The 23,400-nt window shown below is 35.3% G+C and overlaps 1 protein-coding gene across 2 annotated transcripts; it reads left to right on the top strand.

Annotated features, from left to right (window-relative positions):
* The first annotated feature begins 7,087 nt into the window (after positions 1-7,087).
* LOC140135500 (lysosomal protective protein-like) lies at positions 7,088-22,404 on the top strand. 2 transcript variants are annotated; one of them, XM_072157018.1, is made up of 9 exons: positions 7,088-7,340; positions 9,551-9,662; positions 9,993-10,130; positions 10,923-11,081; positions 12,219-12,310; positions 15,871-15,955; positions 16,765-16,935; positions 18,186-18,379; positions 19,858-22,404. In XM_072157018.1, exons 1-9 carry the CDS (start codon positions 7,159-7,161, stop codon positions 20,180-20,182), a joined length of 1,458 nt encoding a protein of 485 aa, XP_072013119.1. In that variant the 5' UTR covers positions 7,088-7,158; the 3' UTR covers positions 20,183-22,404. The 2 variants fall into 2 exon arrangements, with proteins under 2 accessions (XP_072013119.1, XP_072013118.1); XM_072157017.1 differs by lacking the exon at positions 12,219-12,310 and adding an exon at positions 12,370-12,461 and having other exon boundaries at positions 7,089-7,340.
* Positions 22,405-23,400: the final 996 nt, after the last annotated feature.

The raw sequence follows: 23,400 nt of genomic DNA, 5'->3' as shown, positions 1-23,400 counted from the left end.
GCAATCACAAATCACTGGGTTTCATTTAAAACAAACTCATATTGACCATAAAAGCTAATAAAAACAGCTGGCTCTCAACACGTGATATTCAAAATTCCTGGGCCAAAATTATGGCAATTGACATCAAGGTTATATGTGTGCTCAATTGTCGTCAGTTGTCCTTGTGTTACTGGGTCATCATTGCCACAGGCAATTTTGGTGCCCGGGGAATTTGAATATCGTGTGGTGAGAGACGGTTGTTTTTATTAATTTTTAAAGTCAATATGAGTTTGTTTTAAATAAAACCATGTGATTCGTGCTTGATTCTAACATATAAGGCATAAAGTTGTGATTGCCGGACTGTTCCTTTATCAATCGAACTGATTGAGTGAATAGAAGAGATTAACTTTATTATGCTAGTCTTCCTTATATTAATTATTAATGGTGCCCTTTACAATATTTTCTTATGTTCTTGATCAGGTACTATGAGGTAATAATAGTTATATTAAATGAAATCATAGTACAAATAAATCATATTCATTCATGTACTGTATCCATACTTGTGTTCTCTTTGAAGCAAGTAGAAGTAGATTGTCAACTTTCAATATGGCACCATCTATAGGCCTACATCAGTGGAAAAAAAATCAGTGTCCAGTAAAAAGTAATTGTGTAGTAGGCCCTTTACAAGAATATTTTGGCCATATTTTTTTGGGTAAGAAAACCTCGTTATCGTGTTCACTCTAGCTTAAGTTGGGCCCTATTGGACTCACTGGAACATTCTAAATGACCCAGTGTCTGTCAAGGTAAAATGAATTTATTATAGTTCTAACTGGCACAGAAAGTCAATTTTTAATATTTGGTCAATAATGGAAATAGGGGCTAAAAACATCCACCTTTCCCGGCATTATTCTTGGATGCTGTGACAATCAAGCCAAAAGACTTGTACAAAGACTAATTTCAAGTTAAATGCATTCTAAATTTTCGAAAACATATTTTCTAATCTTTTTCACAACCAATTGCTTATAGACAGATAATGGGACAAAGAGACACAAAGTTTGATACAAGGCATTCACCTGCCACACCGAAAGTGCTTTTATTGCCATTACTCACTTCCAATATATAATAATCTTAGCTCAAGAATGTATATATAACTAAGCATCAACAAATATCAGATTTAAATTCTTACTATCAAAAAAAGTTATTCAGCATTACAAATGTATACTTTTTATAAACCAAACAAAGCTATTAAGCATTACTAACAAAGACTTGTTATCAATTCCAATTTAAATTTTTGTTAATGATTCAATCAAATGGTGGAAAAATGATCAAAATAATCAAATCATCCTACCCAGATCCTTACTATTCCTTGCTGCCACTAATGTTTTTGTTTTATAATAATTACAACAAAATGTACCAATCTTACTACTACCTCATACATAACAATTATCTCATTAATCATCATTATCAATATCAGTATCTTCCTTTTATACTATACTCCACAATTTCGAATAAACGATTTGCTATAATAAAAAGGTTATGCTAACAAATTTTTCATCACGGGTAGAAAAGGGGACCTCAATTCTACCAAAGAGTTCCCTCAGGATATAAAGGAACTCTGCTTATAAACTAAATATACACCACGGGTAGAAAAGGGGACCTCAATTCTACCAAAGAGTTCCCTCAGGATATAAAAGAACTCTGCTTTCAAACCAAACATATACACCACCGGGTAGAAAAGGGGACCTCAATTCTACCAAAGAGCTCCCTCAGGATATAAAGGAACTCTGCTTATAAACTAAATATACACCACGGGTAGAAAAGGGGACCTCAATTCTACCAAAGAGTTCCCTCAGGATATAAAAGAACTCTGCTTTTAAACCAAACATATACACCACCGGGTAGAAAAGGGGACCTCAATTCTACCAAAGAGCTCCCTCAGGATATAAAGGAACTCTGCTTATAAACTAAATATACACCACGGGTAGAAAAGGGGACCTCAATTCTACCAAAGAGTTCCCTCAGGATATAAAGGAACTCTGCTTTCAAACCAAACATATACACCACCGGGTAGAAAAGGGGACCTCAATTCTACCAAAGAGTTCCCTCAGGATATAAAGGAACTCTGCTTTCAGACCAAACATATACACCCAAGGGTAGAAAAGGGGACCTCAATTCTACCAAAGAGCTCCCTCAGGATATAAAGGAACTCATGTTTTAAACTAAATATACACCACCGGGTAGAAAAGGGGACCTCAATTCTACCAAAGAGCTCCCTCAGGATATAAAGGAACTACTAACCCTTTTTTACTTCACTTGCAGCAAAGACCCATTGAAATATATTCCCAAAAGGAAGATTATTTCATGATACAACTAAATATACAATTAACAAATAATTCCAAACAAATTACCATCAAATTAAAATCAACATAATATTATTTTGTTCACCTGACAACAAAATTTATATTTTCCCATTACTTCACCCCTATTTGGGTGGGTGGGTGGGACAAAAACCATCCTTCGGTGTGACAGACAAAAACCAAATGATACCATGCAAATACTAAGCAAAGAGAGCATAGCCAATGAAGATGCTGGAAAGCTGATAAAAATGCTGTTTCTAAGCAACCAGCACCCATGAAGCATTATGAATGACAAGGAACTTTGCTAGGAAGATTTGGCTGCTCTTAAGGACCCTTAAAGATGCATGCATGGCTAACCAAACCCTTGACCCATTATCTACTTAAGCAATTGGAAGTTTTAAAAGATTCATAAATTCACTTTTTCAAACCTTATTATCAAAAAAAGCATGAGCAAATTATTACTAGCTTATATTCCAAATTTTGAATGATTTGACTTGTGCTAAGTTTTTCTTAGAATTTTTGTGACTACAATGGCAAGAAAACACACAAAAGTGCATGTTTTTGGCCCTTTTTCTCTCAAATTGTGAAAGTATTAAAATCTGACTTTTTTTGCCAGTTAGAACTAAACTAAAGGATTAGGACTAGCTATGTTTTATTTGAAAAAACAAGATAATATTTTTTAATTCCAAATACCAGTAACTGGTGCTGTATTTTGTCTGGAATAGGGAGCAGTGGGATGCCCACGCTCCGCTAGCTGAGTGAAATGGGAGCGATCACTAAAACGGGAAGAAACATAACATGTGATATGACATATGTATAGTATGGCGATTGATTACTATACCGACTTGCTATTTTATCATTCCACCCCCAAACAACACACAAATGTTATTTATATTTTTAAACTTTAAATTAATGAAAACTGGAGTCTTTCTAGTTAAAATTCTACTTTTTCCTCTTTCCATATTTTTCTTCTGCCAATTTTACTTCCCATATTAAAGGAGTGTTTCGTGATCCTAGCATCCTCTTTTTATGACATTTTTCAGCACATATCCACGAAAAAAGCCTATTCCCAAAATTTCAGTTGATTCCCATTTTGCGTTTGCGAGTTATGCATGATTATGTGTATTACACTGCTCCATAGACAATGCGTTGTAATTTCGTTCTGGTGCACCAGAACGAAATTCAAATTTCACGATATTTTTGCTAAACGAATTAATCTGCAAGAAATATTTGGTACATAAACATTATGTAGCCAGAGGTATCCAGTGGTGTAAAAATTTCAACTTTTTTTGGGAAAAGTGGGGGGATGAGGCTGTGGATCACGAAATGCCCCTTTAACTCTGCTAGTCCTTTTTTTTCAAACTGAGAGTCTTTTACATTGTTTACATCTTTAAGACCATGAAGAAGAACATAAAAGTTGAAAATAATCATACCACTTTCAGCACAATGGGTTAATGTTTTTTTTTTTTTTTTTGCAGTTTTTGTAGCCAATTCTTGACTGATTCAACCAATTGATATAGTTATTCCACAACACACACACACATATATCCAGTCTGGACACATCACACTTCATGTGTGATGCCACACCACAGAGGAGTAAGATAAGACAGAGCGCATACCACCAGTCAAAGTCTCCGCCTCATCCGATAATGAGGGCCGATTGTTCTGTGAAATGCGACAGGCGAGACTGCTACGCAATTACCGCGTATTTTCATGGTCTATCGCGTAATCGCGAAAAGCACATAATGCTCTATCGCGGATACGCTGAAGGCACGCAGCGATGGCGTGATTGTTAGACACTACGATCGAACAATCGGCCCTCATGAATATGCGAGAACTTACACCATACAATACACGGGGACTTTGACTGATGGTACGCGGTCTGTTTCTCTTTCGTCCATGTGCCACACACATACAACTTTTTCCTATTTCATAATTCAACTTACTTTATTTTTTAAGCTTAGGCTAATGGAACTCGATTGTTAGTTTCCTATTGACCGCCCGCATCACTTTTTCAATTTGACCAAAACTTTCATTATTTTCATAAAAAAGTCAATTATCTGAACATTGAAATGGAAATAATCAAAATTGAAACTCTCAAAATGTCTGACATCCCCTGCTGATCATAATCAGCACTTTTTCTTAGTTGTAGGGGTAGAGGATGTAGTAAATAATGGAAATTTAAGGATAACCTCATCATGTTTCTAGTGATTACAAAATTGCTAATTTCTTTTCATTTTTATGAAAACAAATTCAAATCTTTTCTCAATCTGTTGCAAAATGTCTGTAAAGATGATCTAAGCATTAATACCTGTTTTGAGATGGTCTTTCATCAACAATATATACTTTGGTACTGGTGGGGTACCTAAATTTGGAGAAAGCTGTTCATAAAATCATTGATTTTGTTGACATAATGGATAACGAAAAGAGACCGAATAATGAATAATGAATAATGAAATAGCGACCTCGTCCTTTTTTTAAACATCCAATCGGAAACTAAATCGAGTTGGCCTTACCTGTTTTTTAAGCTTTTGGGTCAGTCCATGTCGAAACAGATTGAGTGTACACCCACCCGCTTGGATTTTGCTCTCCTTTGGCTCAGGGGTACCTTTCATGGATCCCTAGGTGAGGTCACAAGAAAAAATTCAAATTCCACCGTTTATGAATGGCGAGCAATCAAAGTTTGGCGACCTCGACCAAAATTGTGAATTTAAGGGTCCAAATGACAAAGTGCTCTCTTTGAGGGCACTTTCTTCTTAATTGAATCAGTTGTGATCCTCTTTTTGAATGTGGTCACTCACTGGCTGTGTCTGAAATACCTAATGCCAAAAAGATAGATTTGAATTTCGATTTGGGATTTCAGAGGGGTCAAAATCAGCACTTCGTACTGTTCAATCAAATTATCTTGATTTTGAAGGACCCATGATAATGTCACAGTGCACTTATAGGTCCTAATTATGTTCAGAATGGATTAACCATATGCCAATGTCTATGAGCAATTCAAAAAAAAGAGAAATTTCTAGACCCCTACAGAATTTTAGGCCACCCCTAAAGTGGTTCAGCTACAAATGGCACTTAAAGTCTGCAAATTTTGACCCCTAATAACTTTAGGTGTACACCAGATATGAATATCTAGTCTTTTGCATCTGAAAGAATGTAGTTTAATGTTACTAGGAACATAAGATTTGTTTTGTATTTTTTGTGTTTTAGTATTAAGTTGACGCTTTCAAAAATAGTAATTTTGCCTAACATACCATGCATACAGGATACGGTACAAAATGCCAATTTTAGTATGATATTTTTTTATATTTTTGATCACTTTATAGCCATTTGTATTATTTATCCTGATATTTCCAGTTGCTCTTGAGTCAAGTAATAAGAAAAACTACTTTCTAATCCTCTGTATGGATTTTTAAGGGGTCAAAATGCACTTCCTGGCAACGATGCACATGCAAAGTACAGGTTATGGGGTCAAATTGTCAGAATGCTCCCAATTATGTCAAGTAATATATCAAATTACTCGTATGGTCATGAGGATTCCAAAAATGTATAGTTTGTTATGTGTCAGACCTTTCAGGAGGCGCTATGACGAAAAAATGTTCATAGGTCAACGACCTTTTGAAAGTATCAAAACACAAAAAATACAAAACAAATCTTATGTTCCTAGTAACATTAGACTACATTCTTTCAGATGCAAAAGACTAGAAATTCATATCTGGTGTACACCTAAAGTTATTAGGTGTCAAAATTTGCCGATTTTAAGCGCCATTTGTGGCTGAACCACTTTAGGGGGCCTAAAATTCTGTAGGGGTCTAGAAATTTCTCTTTTTTGAATTGCTCATAGACATTGGCACATGGTTAATCCATTCTGAACATAATTAGGACCTATAAGTGCACTGTGGCATTATCATGGGTCCTTCAAAATCAAAGATAATTTGATTGAACAGTATGAAGTGCTGATTTTAACCCCCTCTGAAATCCCAACGAAATTCAGAAATCAATCTTTTTTGGCATTAAGCATTTCAGACACAGCCAGTGAGTGACCACATTCAAAAAGAGGGTCACAACTGATTTAATTAAGAAGAAAATGCCTCTCAAAGAGAGCGCTTTGTCATTTGGACACCTTAAATTCCCAATTTTGGTCAAGGTCGCCAAACTTAGATGGCCCGCCATTCGGAAACGAAATTGAATTTGAATTTGTTTCTTGTGACCTCACCTAGGGGTCCATGAAAGGTACCCCTGAGCCAAAGGAGAGCATAATCCAAGAGGGTGGGTGTACACTCAGTCTGTTTTGACATGGACTGACCCTTTTCCTTAATGTAATGATGTATTTCATTTCTTGTCTCCTTCTGTACGTCTATAATTTTGTCGTGTCAGGCATTGTTAAAAAAAGTGTTCGGTCACACGATTAAGGCTCTGAAACTGGTAAAGAAGAAACACAAACAAGGAAATGTTGTAAAACATGCTCATCCGATCCGAGTTTGTTTTGTTTTCATTTTCTGCGGTCATGGATCACGTGACGGAGCACATGATCAGCTCTGACCTGTTTTTATTCTAGAGATAAAAAGTTACAAAATTTATCGTAATTGAAAACACGTTTTACCTCAAAATATTGAATAAATTAGTATAAAGAAGCGGGTTAGAATCCTTTGCTTTCATATACAAGTTTTTTGAAGTGAAATAAGTCTTTTATTATTGTGATGTGGTTTTCAAATCACCACATAGTAACTAGTAACACTACCTTACTCACATGATCGATTGGTTTTGCAACTGAGAAATTGAGGAAGTGAAAGCAACTTTTCATCAGTGAAAGTTGCCCAACATGAGAATGAAAAATTCAATTTTCATTGCTGTAGTTTGCCTAATATTGGCACCATCCTGTTATGTCTTGAGTCAACCAGCTGAAGACGAGGTGACCTCATTGCCAGGCTTGTCAACGCCACCTAGTTTCAAGCAGTATTCAGGCTATCTGGATGCTACAGGCACAAAACACTTGCACTATTGGTAAGCTTACTGAACAGTTTATTTGTTGGTTTATTTTCTTAAACACTCTTTATTCTTATACATATTAACTTAGAGAATAAAAGAAAAAACAGGGAAAATATGACACGACATAGTTAAATGGTGGAAACACAAAAGGTACAAACAAAGGCAAAGTTAACTTAAAATAAAAAAGGGTAAATTTTGTAAATTGTGTTTTGTGTTTAATACGGTCAGGCTTCCCGTTAGTTAGTTCCAGTAACTGTAACTCGGTAATCTTTATTTAACATTATGACATTATCTGATTACCGAGTTACAGATCGATCCATTTGTATCCTTTTCGCAAAGAAGCTTATTCAAGCCAATACCACATGATTACCGGTTGCCGAAAACTTGAAATTCTTCTTTCTCTAAATCACATAAATAACTTACGTAAATGTAGTCCAATATGTGAACTTCAGACACTCCGGCGAACTATCCGCATATGGATGTCTTCATATTTTCACTTATAATACTGTAATTTGATGGTTTTTTTCGGACTTTCCACATTTTGTTTCACACTGTTTACATGGTGTGAATTTTGTGACGTCACTTCTGACCAGGGTTGCCAAAACTTTTTAGCCCAAGTCACGGGTATAGCCGTGAAATGGCGCCCAATAGCCAAAAAATCGCCCAAAATTTTAAAGTGGAAATAAGGGAGGCTCTACATCCCTTTTATTTTGAAATTTTTATATAATTTTTACAGCCAAGGTTTCATTCAACTGTTATCCAGAACACTCGTTACTGTCACCCACCGCTTGGAGGTAGATATAGGACTTTGGGAGCATTATTATTTATTTATTTAATCTTTCTTTAACCAGGGTAGCCCCTTCAGTAACTAGTACTGATCTCCAAGGGGGCCCTGAGTGACAATTCACAATATACATATACATTGTACAATTTCATGACAGAGGTTAATATAAATTAAATTAAAAGCAATGCATGGAATCAAAAGTTACATGATACATTATTTACATTGTACATCAGGTTCATTTTTACATCAGGTCTGGTAACACAAATAGTTACATGATTAAATACTAATAATATTATAACAATGTACATGTTTGGCAATCGGATATAAAGAAAAGACAAAAAGATGAATAAATTTGTGGAAATTGATAAAATTTTAATCACAAATCTGAAATACAGTTTTTAAAAGTATTAAGGGTCATGGAAGAAAAGTTTCTACGGATGTCTTGAGGGAGTTCATTCCAAGCATAACATGATCTGTAGTGAAAAGTTCTCTTGCCACTACCCTAAATATTATTACATTACATAAATATACTATTGTAAAATCGCGTCCATGCTGTTCTGACACAGCCCAAGGTGTAAGTTTGTAAACATGCGACACGTTTTGACAAATTTGACCTTTAACCTCACTTCCTCTCGACAACTTCTACTTAGAATATAACGGGACCAAAAAGTGCTCCTGAAATAATCGCTTTTACAAGAAAATGAAGAATACAGTGAAGTGTTAACAACAGCGTATGGAAAGCTTGTAGTTTAGAGGTAAATATTAGACATGATGTGGGTGTTTATTTTTTATATAACATATTTTATGGGCCGATGAAGAAGCCAAATTTGTTTGCGAAACGGATGCCAATCCACCGCAGCATGTCGAACGGGCCCAGTAAATGTCAGTACCGGTATGTTGAAGGATAGGACCGAAGACATGCAGGCAGGTCTACCCGTTAGTGTGCGTCATTGCGTCCATAAGGGTATTTTACAAATTTGGACGCAAGTTCACATGGCTAATCAAGTAGATCTTGAAGAGATTTCCTTGTTTGAGTGATAGTAGGATACGGGACGTAGGCTAAAATAGTACTTTGACCTGCTCTGACGTCTCAATTCACGCGGAATTATTCGTACCTGCTTACCAACTTATACAGCATACAGCAATACTGTGTATTGCTGTATTATAGTGTATACATGTTGTATGGAACCAAATAGCTTCAGTATAGGCCTACCCTACCACATTTGGCCGTCGCCGAATTAAAATTTAAAAAAAAATTTAAATGTTAATTTCTTTTCTTTTTTTCTTATCGGAACAGAGCAATAAAAATTAGCAGAAAAGTGAATCATTTCATGCATGCTCTGTGCATGTAACTTTTACACACTCCATGTGCGGTTTTATGCAAAAGCAAGTATAAGTTCAGCTTCGCATTAGACTCATTAACTTTGTGTTTATTCCACAGGTATGTCGAGTCTCAGAATGACCCAGACAATGACCCTGTGGTGCTGTGGATGAATGGAGGTCCAGGGTGCAGTTCCCTCGATGGATTCTTGTCAGAACTTGGGCCATTTCATGTAAGTTATGCATGATTGAGATCTCATCAGGTAATACTGTCTAATGAGATCATTCTATTGTGGATATTAATAAATATTTCAAGAATGTACTAAAAAACGTACACTTTTACAGTACCGGTACCGGAACTTAATTTGAATATTTTTCTATATGTCACTTTATCAGCTATCTCATAAGAGTGACTCAAACAAGTTTATGATGTTAGAAATGTGCATTTATTTGTTTTTCAGGTCAATGATGATAGTAACAACCTGTATATGAATCCATATAGCTGGAAAGCCTGGAATCTTGCAGCCATGCAATGTCTTATTTTTATATTTTGTCTGTTTCAGGTCAATGATGATGGAAACACCCTGTATGTGAACCCATATAGCTGGAATCTTGTAGCCAATGTCTTATTTCTAGAAGCTCCAGCCGGTGTAGGCTACTCCTATGCAGATGATAAGAACTACACTACTGACGATGACCAGGTATGTATTATACATACCTAGATATACATGTAATATCTAGAGGCATTATACCCTGGTTTAGCTCGAGTTTGTTAGTACCCTAGGTGAATAGTTCGAAGTTGCAGTGTCAAATCGTGTGCAATAACCTAATCTCACTGATATCATTACCAAACTTGAGGTGTATAGGTTGCATGTGGTTTTCATTCAGTGAACAAACATAGATGTGTCTAATATGTGGTGATCATCACATATGTTTGCTCTTGTGTTTCATGCCATGCTGCACTTCGTTAGGTGATACTTCAGTGATTCTGTTGTCTTTCGCCTAAACTTAATCCTACAGGTACACACCATTTTTAATCAATTAAAAATCAGTGATTGTAGAGCGATTTTGAATTTGGCCGATTCACAATACGATGCTCCTTCAGGGGTTGCTGGGAAAAGGCCAAAATATGGAGTGCAGCATTTGAAAAGGTAGAAAAGCCTGTGTAATACAAATATAACATAGGAACATATGTATTGTGTGTTTAAATGCCAATATAATGATGGACACTAAAAACAGCAATTTACAAATAGTACATCCATTCATTATATCTGTTGGTCTCACAGAATTCTTTGTGGAGCTGTGTTCAACATCTTGTTGAAACAATTTCAAATATGCCAGTAATTTCAAGGCTAGAACTTTGTCACACATTCACATTGTGATAATTGATATTGAATCTTGTAAAGGAATTATTACATAGTGAAATCAACTTGACTCATAAATCGTTTCACAAGAGTCTTTGCTAGAATATATGATTATTTTTTTCTTTACAGACTGCTAAAGACAACTATCAAGCCTTGCAGAGTTTCTTTGCCAAGTTTCCCAACAGGGCAAGCAATCCATTTTATATTTTTGGTGAAAGTTATGGAGGCATCTATGTACCAACATTATCTATGGAGGTCATGAATGGAAATGCATCTATTAACTTCCAGGTAATGTGTTATGCAGTCAGTCATTATATAATGGACAAAAATTGTGATGGACTTTTTTGCATTTATGGGTGATTGAAGATAGCAAGTGATGCTGGTACATTCATTCCACTCCACTAGATAACATAATCTAGCAGATGATGTGGGAGTAACCTGCTTGTTGAAAAGCCAATTGCCCTGGTCAAATTTAGAAAAATCATTATCTATGAAAATTTGTGATTGGGTGCAAATTTGTTATCTGTATAATTTGAAGTCCCACAACTGATTGAGATGGCCATGCCTTATTAAAGGTCCCATAAGAGTGGAAAAAGGCAGCATAGCTTTCCCATTCAAAGCAGTATATTTCACAAAACATATCTGCCAGTAGAATATCAGCCAGTTAAGGGGGTACTACACCCCTGTCCAATTTTGTGCCTATTTTTCTCAAAAATTATAGCGCATTGGGGACAAGTAAGATATGTATATTATAGGGGCAAGGACTACAACTACTGCACTGGAAATTTTATTTCAGCAGAGACAATAGTTGTGGAGTTACAGTCAAAAATGAGGGAAAACCAATATTTGATCAATAAATCAATAACTACTTGCTTTGAGTTGCTGAATTTTCAGTACAGTAGTTGTAGTCCTTGCCCTATAATATACATATCTTACTTGTCACCAATGTGCTATATTTTTGAGAAAATGCAAAAATAGGCACAAAATTGGCCAGGGTGTAGTACCACCTTAACTGCCAAGTTTGAGCATTTTGTGAGTGCTACACAGGTGGTACTTATTCTCATTGCCTGCTTGTTATGATTAAAAGTAATAATGATTATTTTCAAATTGAAAGCTAGAATTAAAAAAATGATTTATTTTGGATCGATATATAGAGCGTTACTGCTACGCACTCGCACATGCATAAACCCACATGCCTCGGCACACTTTTCTGACAATTGTTGTCCAAGACACATAATATAAAACCAAGAAAATTGAACAAGGACATTATAATATAATAAATCTGATGGTGTGAAAATGCTAGACATGTGGTGGTTGAACATGTGTACTCAAAACTTAGATACCTTTGAGATCTTGAGATAATTGACATGATTGCCATGTCATTCTGGCTCTACTACCAGCATCAATATGTCTTTCATTTTACAGGGTTTTGGTGTTGGTAACGGAGTTCATGACATACCATTGGAACATAATACAGCAGTACCATATGCTTACTACCATGGTATCTTAGGTGATGAGTAGGTCGCTATAGTCACCATTAAATATAATAATGATATATTTTGTTTATATTCTGCAGGGTTTTGGTGTTGGTAATGGGATGCATAGTTATCCACTGAATACTGATACTGCTGTGACATATTCTTACTACCATGGTATCTATGGTGATGAGTAAGTGCTAATGCTTTATTAACACTAAGGACCGTCGATGTCAGGATTAAAAAAATTAATATATCGGTCACTCAATATCGATAAAAATCGATATATGAAGAGCTTTGTTGCAAAACCCATTACATCCACTTGAGAATTTTAAGAACACATCAAAAAATCATCAAAAAAATCACTGATATAAGGGGGTTTTCAACAAACGCGGGGTGCTCATCCTACCCAAGCATCCTGCCAAAAACTGCTTTTGTTGCAAACCCCTATATATCAGTATTTTTTTGACGATTTTTTGATGTTTTCTCAAAATTGCTCAAGTGGATGGATGTATTTAAGGGGTTTTGCAACAAAGCTCTTTATATCGATTTTCCTCACAATTTTTGTGATCTGAAAATTCAAGTCACTAAAAGCTTCAAAAGTAGAATATGGAATATTAATGCTCTGCGTGCTAGTCATAAGCTTCAACATAAAAAGTCTAAGTTTTGAGAAATTTCCTCAAAATATCAAGAGCTATCTGAAGAACCACTGAACCAATACTAGGCTTGTTTGTACTGATTTTAATGCATTTTTCATGCTGATTTCAAATATGGTCATGAAAATTTACAATTCTGAAATTTTTGAAAAATTCAAATAAAATTTGAAACTTGTCGTCTGCAGTCGACACCCGCATGGAGAGAGTTAACTTTCAACTGCGGTAAAGTAAAGCGATAGTTATTGATTCCAGAGGTTTTGACATTTCGCGGCGGAGAGCACACTGCAGACGCCCGATTTTTGCGATACTTATTTTCATTATCGGCAACTAGGATATATCAGTTTTCTTCAGAAAGTGATATCTTAGATATATTGATTATTAGCAATATGTCCACGGTCCTTAATTAATACTAATTTAAAAAAAAGCTACTGATGCCTCATTGCGATTCTAATTTCTTGCATTTTACCCAACTCATTCCTTACTATTTTTGCTTCCTTTCATCATGCTTTCTTGTTTTATGTTGTATTTAGAGAATAAAAATATTGTTTTGAGATGCAACCGTGTCTCTATTGCCTGATATAACACAGAAGATAACATTATTTTTTATTTTTTATTTTTTAAAATTATTTTAAGTGAAACAATGAGGCGGCACACTCGAGTTGTGCCACGCAAAAACAATGCTATAACCGTGTTAAATCGGGTGATAGAGACACAACTGGGTCTTAAAATAATACTTTTATTCTCATTCTTAAAATCATGTTTGCATGTAATTTACATCCACTCTTTATGGCTATTCAGATCATGTTCAACCAATCACTCCCATGCACGAAATCCATTGAGTCTTGCTGACGCAAATATTGCACCACCGATATGTGTTCAATTCGCACCCAGGTGTGATATAAAATTGGATCGGTTGAGCCCATATTTATTGGTCGAGCTATGAGTTTTAAAATATTGGGCCGAGGCGTAGTCGAGTCAATATTTTACAACTCATAGCGAGACCAATAAATATTGGGCGTAAAGCATCCAATTTTATCATTATTATGTTTTGGATCCAATATTATCACAACTTGGATCCATCAAAACATAATAATGCTCTATATTGTCTCATATAAGTTATATTATAACACAGTCAAGAACCAATTGCGGGTCGGCGAGAATCGATTCTCCCAAAGATTCTCATATTCAGATTTGCGTGATCAGAGTTGATTCTTGCAAACTGTAGTTTACACACAAGTTGATTTGCAAGAACCCAATGATTCCACAATTTATGCTACAAGAATCAAGATTGATTCTCGCACAGCAAAACAAAATTCTGACCCTGCAATGAAATCACAGGAAAGACAACAACTGTTTTTCAAGAATGTCAATTTCTTTTGTTCTTTGTTCTAACTCTATGCTAAACAGCAGACCTTGTAAGCAGTGTTAATTTTCCTGATAGATAAGTCAAGTTTGCAAATTCCTCTCAGATTGGAATATTTTCTGATTATAGGGAAGCCAAACTTTCTCCTCTAAATGCCAAATCCCTTACAATGAAGGAAAAAGCTTAACCCCCGTCTGGCCAAACTGTTTTGTTTGTTAACACTAATAAAACTAAAAGTAATAATATAAGTTTATTGATGCGAATATCATTATTTACTATAGCCAAAATATTAAATTCTCGATCATGAGAGCCAACTTGGGTACGCACAGTTATTTGCGTTGAGCGTATTACGCAAAGACCGGCGCTTACGGGAAGTTACGGCGCAAACACAGCTTTTGAGAATTGACCAATCACACGGTCGTTGGTAGGCAAGGTCAAGGTTCGGTAATGCAGGTCGCGCGATTGTGTTTTCCTATGAAAAGTACGCTGACGCAGAAGGTACATCCTCTCATGATCGAGAATTTGTTATTTTGGCTATAAACATGTGACTTATCAATCATAATGCAATAATTTGCAAAACTCTGCAAATCTGGACCAGACAAAAAGGTCATTATATTTTGGCCCAGTGCTGGACCAGGGATGGTGAAAATCTTATTTCGATGACATCTGTATCACATAGGCATGCCACACAAGAGTGTGAATTAATACTGAACAATGTGCAACACAAACATAACAGTGTGACAAAAGTCGAACACTTAAAGGGGGACACTCATCAGTCCAAACCCTGTCAGTCCGAACAACCGCTAGTTCGAAATATAAGCTTACTTAACCCTAACCCTAAACCTAAACGTAACCCTAAATCTTACCCTAACCCTGACCCTAAACTCAACTCTTACCCTAACCCTAACACTAAAAATTCGGACTAGCGGTGGTTCGGACTGACGGTGTTTCGGACTGCCAGGGAGATCCCACACTTAAGCTTGCTTTACTTTTGGGAACAGACAAGTAAAAAATGATAAAAGTCTATTTTGTACTGATTAAACTACTGTCTTAACTAAACACAACACAAAATGAAAGTCCTCACTCCAGTGACCCGTCATAAATCTAAACCTATAACAAAGAACCCAACGGGAAGACATGTGCTCTCATTTGTTGGCCCCCACATATATGTGGGGCTTATGTAATCATCCAGATGGTTGTTTGCTTGCTTCTTTGTTTGTTTCTTTGTATCTTTGTTTGTTTGTTTGACTGTCCGGCCGGAAGCAAATTCATTAATCCACTGTGCAGCTTCAACGCACTGGCCGATTAACTACAAACTTTGTACGGTGATAGTATATGGTGGCCTCATGTGCTGTATATACTTTTGTGTCATGTTATTTGCATATTTATGAATATTTATGAGCTCATTTGCATATTTTGCCTACATTTCCATTAATCCACTCTCCAGCTTAAATGCAATTACCAATCAACTTCAAACTTGGTCTTGTGATAGTATCCTTTATATTTACCAACCTTTGTTGTGGGGGCCACCTTAATTACAAACCGTGTCATTCTAGTGTAATATTCTTATTTGTGTGCAACAGTTTATGGAAGGACTTACAAGATAATTGTTGTGATGGGACCAGCTGTAACTACTATAACAACAAGAACAAACAATGCCAGATAGCTGTAAGTATCATGTTATGTACACTAAGTATTTATTTGGTTTTTCAGACACCTGAAGTCCTGATGGATTTTATTCAAAATGCTACAAATTACCACTTGCTGACTTCAATATTTTCATATTTAACCTTGGCTTTTAGGCTTATTTATTAGTCTGAACTTTCAACCATGACCCATGGTGATAAGTCCACTGTTTATTTTTTCATCAGACAGCATAAATAAGGGAAATATTTATATGAAATGTGACAAAATTTACACTACAAATTGTTTCAAGTTCATTTGTGAGCTTTTGTGAGGAGATTGTAATAGTGTTTTGTGATTTGGGTGAAATAGAAAGGTTGTGCTAGGGCTGTCACTTGTATTAGTTAAGGGTACATGACGTATTGTTGGTCGAAGCAGGTCAATTTGCATTATTTAACCAATATATATTTTTGAAAAATAACACTTTGATGTTTAGCAAACGTTCATTCTACAAATCTTATAGTACTTTGAAAACATGCTTAATTTCTTGTTGTTAATGAGTTATGTACGTTTTACAAAAGTGCTGTTGTTTCAGCCCTCTTTACAACATAACTCAAGAGCCACGGAACCTACAAAAGTATATCTGTGATATTTGAATTCTTCTACACACTCACTATCAAATGATCAATGCAATTTTTGCCAAAGCTCACTACTGTTATGGCGCTAAATAATTGATGGATCTTGGGTGGGTTTTAAGCCGTATCACTCCATTCGCAAGATGCTGTGAACTACCAAATCGCAACAGTTTAAAATAGTGTCTATCCTTAACTCATGTATTACTGTTATTATTTCAGGGAAGTCAAGTGCAGCATTTAATCATGGATATAGGTATCAATTTCTATTCCATTTACATGGACTGCTATGGAGGCATACCACCACACCTTGATCGCTACCTTGTGGACATGAAACATCTTTTTTCCCTCCCAAACTCTACTGCAACAATGAAGAAAACCTGGCTGAAAAAGGTGAGTTTGAACTTATACTTAGGTATCTAATGCTCTGCATGCTAGCCATATGTGACGTGTCATGTCAAAAGGAGACACTTTTGGGCAGGATCGTAAACGGAGAAATAGCCAAAAATCTGCCCGGGGTTGATTTTTCCACAATTTGGGTTTGTTGCAAATTTGTGATGTTAATTATGTTAAAAATATTGTCTGATAGTTTCAGACCGGAATATATCTGGCATCTTGTATTTTTTGAGACATTTTTCAAGGTAATTCCTACTCTCAACATTGTCAATAATATTTTAAAGGCTGATATCTCAATTTCCAATTTTATAATACCATAACTTACGAACTCAATATCTGCGCTTAGGAATGTCCGATTTCAATGGGGGAAACGGTGTTGTGGAGCAAAATATCTCTATATTTAAGATATGTAAAAACCTCAAAAATGATAACCTGCCCAAAAGTGTCTCCTTTTGACAAAAGTGTCTCCTTTTCAAAAGTCTTGAATTTTGAAAACAAAATATAAAACTTGTCATCTGCAGTTGACACCCACATGGAGAGGGTTAATGTATAAGATAGGTCTCAATCGGTATTCCATATACACAGACCTCTCACCATATATGGATTGCTGCATTTGTTGACATGAAACATCTCATATTCCTAAAAATCCTACTACATCAATGGAAAAATACTGGCTGAAAAAGATGGGTGCATATATGAATGAGAATTTGTATATGAAAGTATTTGATTGTAGACAGCATTGAAGATCTCAAAATGAAGATATATGTATGGATTTTATTGTGTTGTATAGATTTACCAAAAGGAATTAAACTCCTATTCAATACATCTCAAAAACATATGATAGACTCAAAACATTATCACAATATTTAGTGTAAGGCCACCTTAATTAAACTTGAGTCTCAAAGCTGCCGCACACACGTTAGTAAACTCGTTCATGTTATCCTCTTTGAATAAATGGATGAGTCATTGGAAGTATGTGTAATTAACATTTTTGATGAAATTGAGTAAATTTGTACACATTTTATAATAAACAACATATTTAAAAATTAAAATGCTTATTATTATTATTTAAAAACAATAAATAAGAGAAGTTGAAAGACAAAAATTCTTCTGCAAAGTGACAAAAATGCAGATGCAACATTCTTGCACATCTCGTAAGATGTTTCTTGCATGAATGAATGGATGAATATAATAATGTCATACACATGTTCATGGATGAAATAATCAATTTGAATATTCTTCTACAGGTCAAATCCAGCAAACAGAAGCCTACCTTTGGAATGCCTTTGAAAGATACAATCCATCCCATGCATTTTGACAATAATTTGGGTGATACCGTTCCATGTATCAATAGCACTGCTATACATGGCTACTTGAATAAACCTGCTGTACGCCAGGCATTGCATATCAAGGATGGACTACCACAGTGGAGTATATGCAGGTAATGTTCTTTGCAAACTGAATTCCCCCACAACAATTATCCCTCCTCGAAATAGTGAGACAGAATTAACAAGTTGTAATGTGTATCCTCCTTTGGCTTGGTTTTAAGTTGCAGTTGTCCTAATTTTGACCCATTCTACCATTTGGGCGCTTTGCATGCATTTGTCTTAGTAAAGTCAAATTTGTAGCGGGTCAGTGGAATGATTCAGAAATATTACCCCCCCTGGCTCGGTGGCCACGGTACACCCCCCTGGAAGTCAGAAGATGCGCGTATATATGCGACTTGTAATTGAGACTTGTAAATGATGTAGAAAATAAGTACCCCCAATATGACTTTCTTAAGCACCTTGGGTAGTTACTGGAACAAAATACGATAGATTCTGTTATGTGAAATGGATGCATGTTTAACTAGCAATACAATACAACTTGGGAACCATACTAAGTATTGTTCTATATAGTGCGATCGGTGCCCTGATAGGTACCAATGGCTCTCTCTATATTACCCTGGACATGTAATACATCGAATTGAGCATAATAATGAACATTCACATAGTGATAAATAACAAATAACAGAATGCAAATGTTCAGAGTACGGTAATAAGAGCCAACTGTACCAATTGGGGCATTATCTACACGAATCGAATCCATGGGTTCCTACAGTCACCCATGGAAAACAGGGTACTGAAAAGCAGTACACCATGTTCATATGGGCCAAGGGATGATTTGTTTACATGGCAATCATTCCTTCAGAATAGGCAATACAGATTCCAAGCATATAAAACTTCCCTCATATCAGTTTTAGTTGCCCCTAATAACTCCAAATTGACATGACAATTCTATTTGCTCAATTGCATGCCAAAATCAAGTAAAACATGGTTTTGTTATTGCAAAATAACATGAAAATAAGAAAGGTTATATCTGGTCATTTGCAGTAGGCCACTTCGGGTAATCAATATTGGTACTTGAATTGCGTGAATTAGTGATTTTCTGCTCATTGTAAGAGTGATAGTGTTGTAAACTTGATTGCATATAACATTAAGATTGCCAACTGATATCCTTTGTATATGAGTTGTCTGATGATGGTATTAGAAGTAGAACTGTCATGGATGTAAACATTACACAAAATGTCAACAAAACATGCTACTGCAGAACTCTATGCCTGTATGTGTGTGTCTGAGGGCCGATCTGAGGGTTGATGACACACATTCGATGGGTGTAGGCATTATCCCCAACTGTACCAATTAGGGATAATGCTGTAAGGCCAGCCTAAAAATGGTGCCTTATGTCACGTCACACTCTCTATGTAAGAATTCGTACAATAAGAAAGTAATAAGCAATGTTTTGTTTGTTTTATTTCTTCTTTTGCCTGGGTTACTCATTCAGTGCATGTTTAAAGGTATCCTCTGTTCTTCCATGAGGTCTACACAGTTACACTTAATATTTTTAACCCTCCCTTATTATTTTTGTGTTTACTTACAGTGATATCAACTACAAGACAATCTACGCCGACATGTACAAGCAATACAATGCCCTCTTGGCCAAATACCGTATCTTGATCTATCATGGCGACACAGACTTAGCTTGTAATTTTCTGGGTGGACAAGAGTTTGTTAACTCCCTTGGCCAGCAGGAGAAAGCTCAGCGTAGAGCGTGGATCTATAAGAATCAGATCGCTGGATTTGTACATGAGTTTGAAAACATTACGTACATGACAGTGAAAGGAGCGGGTCACATGGTTCCACAGTGGAAGGCGCCGCAAGCTTTACAGATGTTTACCAATTTTCTAAATAACAAACCACAATGATGAAGGTCATTGTTTAACCCCATGAGAACTACCTGCCGATTGGCCAAAAAGAAGTTTTCATTATCTATTGGACCAATCAGCAACATTCTTAGAATAATTTCACCACACAAAAGAATTGGGATTTATTATTTGCAAAGCTCCATTCTGATTGGTGATTAAAGTGAAGATATCACATAATTGACCAATCAGAGGCAATGTTAGATCGGCAGGTAGTGCTCAGGGGGTTAAGATTTTATGATAATTTATAGATAAATATTAGTTATTCGCCATTATTTCAACTTAACCCCATGAGTACTAAATAACATGACATACCTCTGGCAAATCAAGAATGGTGGTATTTGTCCTTTGTAACATCGTTGACATATTTGTACATTTTTCTACCTCAAGATTTGTATTTTGTATAAAATCTATATGATGATGCTAATGTGCAAAGAATTGTCCATTATAGTTTAAAGGTACTTTTAATATTTGCGCTGTACTAATAACAGAGAATTCAGACTCCTTATACCGCCATCTATAATGGCGTGGCACTGACAGCCACCGAGGAACAATTTGAGGGTATTTGTGTCATTGCTGTTAACATGCAGAAAGAAATGAAAAACAAAATGTGCATTTCATCTTTTATGTTCTTGCCCAAATACTTCAAAGCATTTAAAGTTGGTCCTGTTTTCAAGTGTTAAGCACCAACAGGCAATAGTGTAAAGAGCATTCATAGCAAACCAAAAAACACTCCTAAATTTTCCTCCATGGCTTAAAACTTAAACAATACAATTACGTTTTCTGCTGAGATCAACTAGGTGATGAAAACAATACATTCAAACGAATTTACAAAACTTACTATGCTTGCTCACAAATACGGACCCAGCAAACACAAAAATATTCTTAAACTGTATATTCAAATGTTTTAATAACATTTAAGTCAGGTTTGAAAACGTTTCTAAAACATTGGCAAAGGTTTTGGGCAAACATTTTTGCAAAATATTTTGTTAACACTTCAATAACATTCTGTTTAAAATGTTTTGCATCAAGTTTTCAAAAATGTATTTTGAATATTATCAAAATATTTTTTATACCCTTTATATAACCTGACATTAACATGTTTTCTGTAAAATGTATTATGTTTGCTGGGGATAGAAATGTGTGTGATTTTATAAACATTTTTCTAATATACACATAGTTGTGTTAAAATTGGGACAGTTCCTGAGACCAAATGAATTAGCTTCAAAAGACATTTGTGCATGTTTAATATTTCAGTTACTGTGTATTGTTTCATGGACACTGAATAGTCTTTAGCCAACCTTTGATATCTCTGTCCCTGGCATTTGTCAAATTTTATGTATATAAGGAAGAATGGGACATTGGTATATATGATTGGAACATATTTTTTCTTGTAACCTTAATAAACATTCACCATGTGAATTGTATTTGACATTTTTGATTAAACTTTGTGGGCTCTTTGGCATAAGGCATACATGTAAGTTTGTCTCCTGTAGGTGGTCTGAAACGTAAATGCAAAATGCACTATTTAAAAAACAAATATAGAGTCAGGATGCATGGTAATATATGTCTCAAATTACTCATAATTATTAAATAAATAAGTTCTGGTACATATCCAAAAGAAATGAAGTACTCACTCGATATATTTCAGTTCCTATCAGGAACCTTGTTCACTCTGCAATGACGGTATTGGTGTTTCTAGATGTCAGCAGTCCTAGGTGGCTGTGATGACGTCGCCACTTTTGTAAGTTGCCGTTTTGAAATGATCTGGTCATAGATTCGGCAACCTACAAATGTGGCAATGTCATCACAGCCGCCAAGGACTACCGATATCTAGAAATACTACTGTCATTGCAGAGTGAACAAGGTTCTGATAGGAACTGAAATATATCGAGTGAGCAGTACTTTTGGATCGGTACCTGAACTTATTTATTTAGTTTCACTTTGAACGATCCTGATGAATCTCATCAATTTTCATAGGATTGTATATTGCTTCTAAACATAATGTTAGAGGAAAATATGTTGATGATTATTTTTTGCTTGAAAATATAATTTAAACCCTAATGAGGGTTTGTCATCTATAAAGATTAGTGTAGATTTATTTCCTTGTTAAATATATATAAATCACTGTTTAACATAATTTTGTCATCTAATGACACAAAGTATCATGGCAATATGTATAAAAAGAAGTGTTTGTTGAAAATAAAATGGTTCAGATAATGTCATTAACTGTTTTCTTTCTGACTGTATGGTGCTTTGAATTACCCCTATTCCAGAAAAATACAGAACTAATTTTTTGGTATTAAAAAAATATTATCCTGAGCTAAATCCTAATCCTTTAGTTAGTCCTAACTGGCAATAAAAGTCAAATTTTAATATTTGGTCAATTTTTGGAAGTAAGGGGCAAAAACATGTATTTTAGGGCGTATGCTTTGACAATCAAGCCCAAAGACTTGTAGTACCAAGACTAATGTCATTTTATGCAGTCTAATTTTTGGAAAAGACATGTTTCATTCTGATAACCGATAATTTAATTAAAGAAACACAAAAAAGTGAAAATTATAGCAAAATTTCGGCCTATACTCAATATTTTGAATGCTTAGACTTGTAAGTTGTTCCAAGTCTGATTTTTGTGACTCGATTGTCAGAAAATATGCAGAAAATGCATGTTTTTGGCTCTTTTTTTTTCAAGTAATTAGTAAAATAGTGATTTTTTTTCATTTATTGCCAGTTAAGACTAACTAAAGGATTAGGATTGAGCTATGTTTCATGTGACAGAATTTGATAATATTTGTGACCATCCTCCACAACTGAGCCCGGATGTCGCCAGTACCACTATTGAGATATGCTCAATCGAACTTAACAATAAACAATAGGAAACAAAGGATTTATTGACTGTTTTATTGATTTTTCACTACTTAAATGTCAAGTACTATAGACATGATATACATAATTTTAAAGCTAATTTCAAGCAGAATATTTTGGTTGAATATCTCAAAAATGATGATTGGCGACTTCAGGGCTCAGTTGTGCTGAGGGGTCACATTTTATTAATCCCAAAAAATTAGTGCTGTATTTTTCTGGAATAGGGAGTAGTAGGTAGATTGTAAATAGGTACTTTGTCATCAATATTATCAAGAAACATAAAACAAGATCATTGATGAATCATTCAATTATTGTATGAATGAAATTGTGAACCATTCCATTGATTGATTGATTGA

Source organism: Amphiura filiformis, chromosome 16 (genome assembly GCF_039555335.1).
Source record: "Amphiura filiformis chromosome 16, Afil_fr2py, whole genome shotgun sequence".
NCBI classification, from domain to species: domain Eukaryota; kingdom Metazoa; phylum Echinodermata; class Ophiuroidea; order Amphilepidida; family Amphiuridae; genus Amphiura; species Amphiura filiformis.
Note: the sequence above shows the minus strand (reverse complement) of the source record. Positions and strands in the feature narration are given on the sequence as shown.

Bases quoted from the DNA above. Each gene is read 5' to 3' on its own strand.
- LOC140135500 (XM_072157018.1), top strand. From the start codon at position 7,159: ATGAGAATGAAAAATTCAATTTTCATTGCTGTAGTTTGCCTAATATTG. The intron at 16,936-18,185 runs GTGAGTTTGAAC...ATTCTTCTACAG, and splicing joins AGAAAACCTGGCTGAAAAAG to GTCAAATCCAGCAAACAGAA. The intron at 18,380-19,857 runs GTAATGTTCTTT...GTTTACTTACAG, and splicing joins CCACAGTGGAGTATATGCAG to TGATATCAACTACAAGACAA.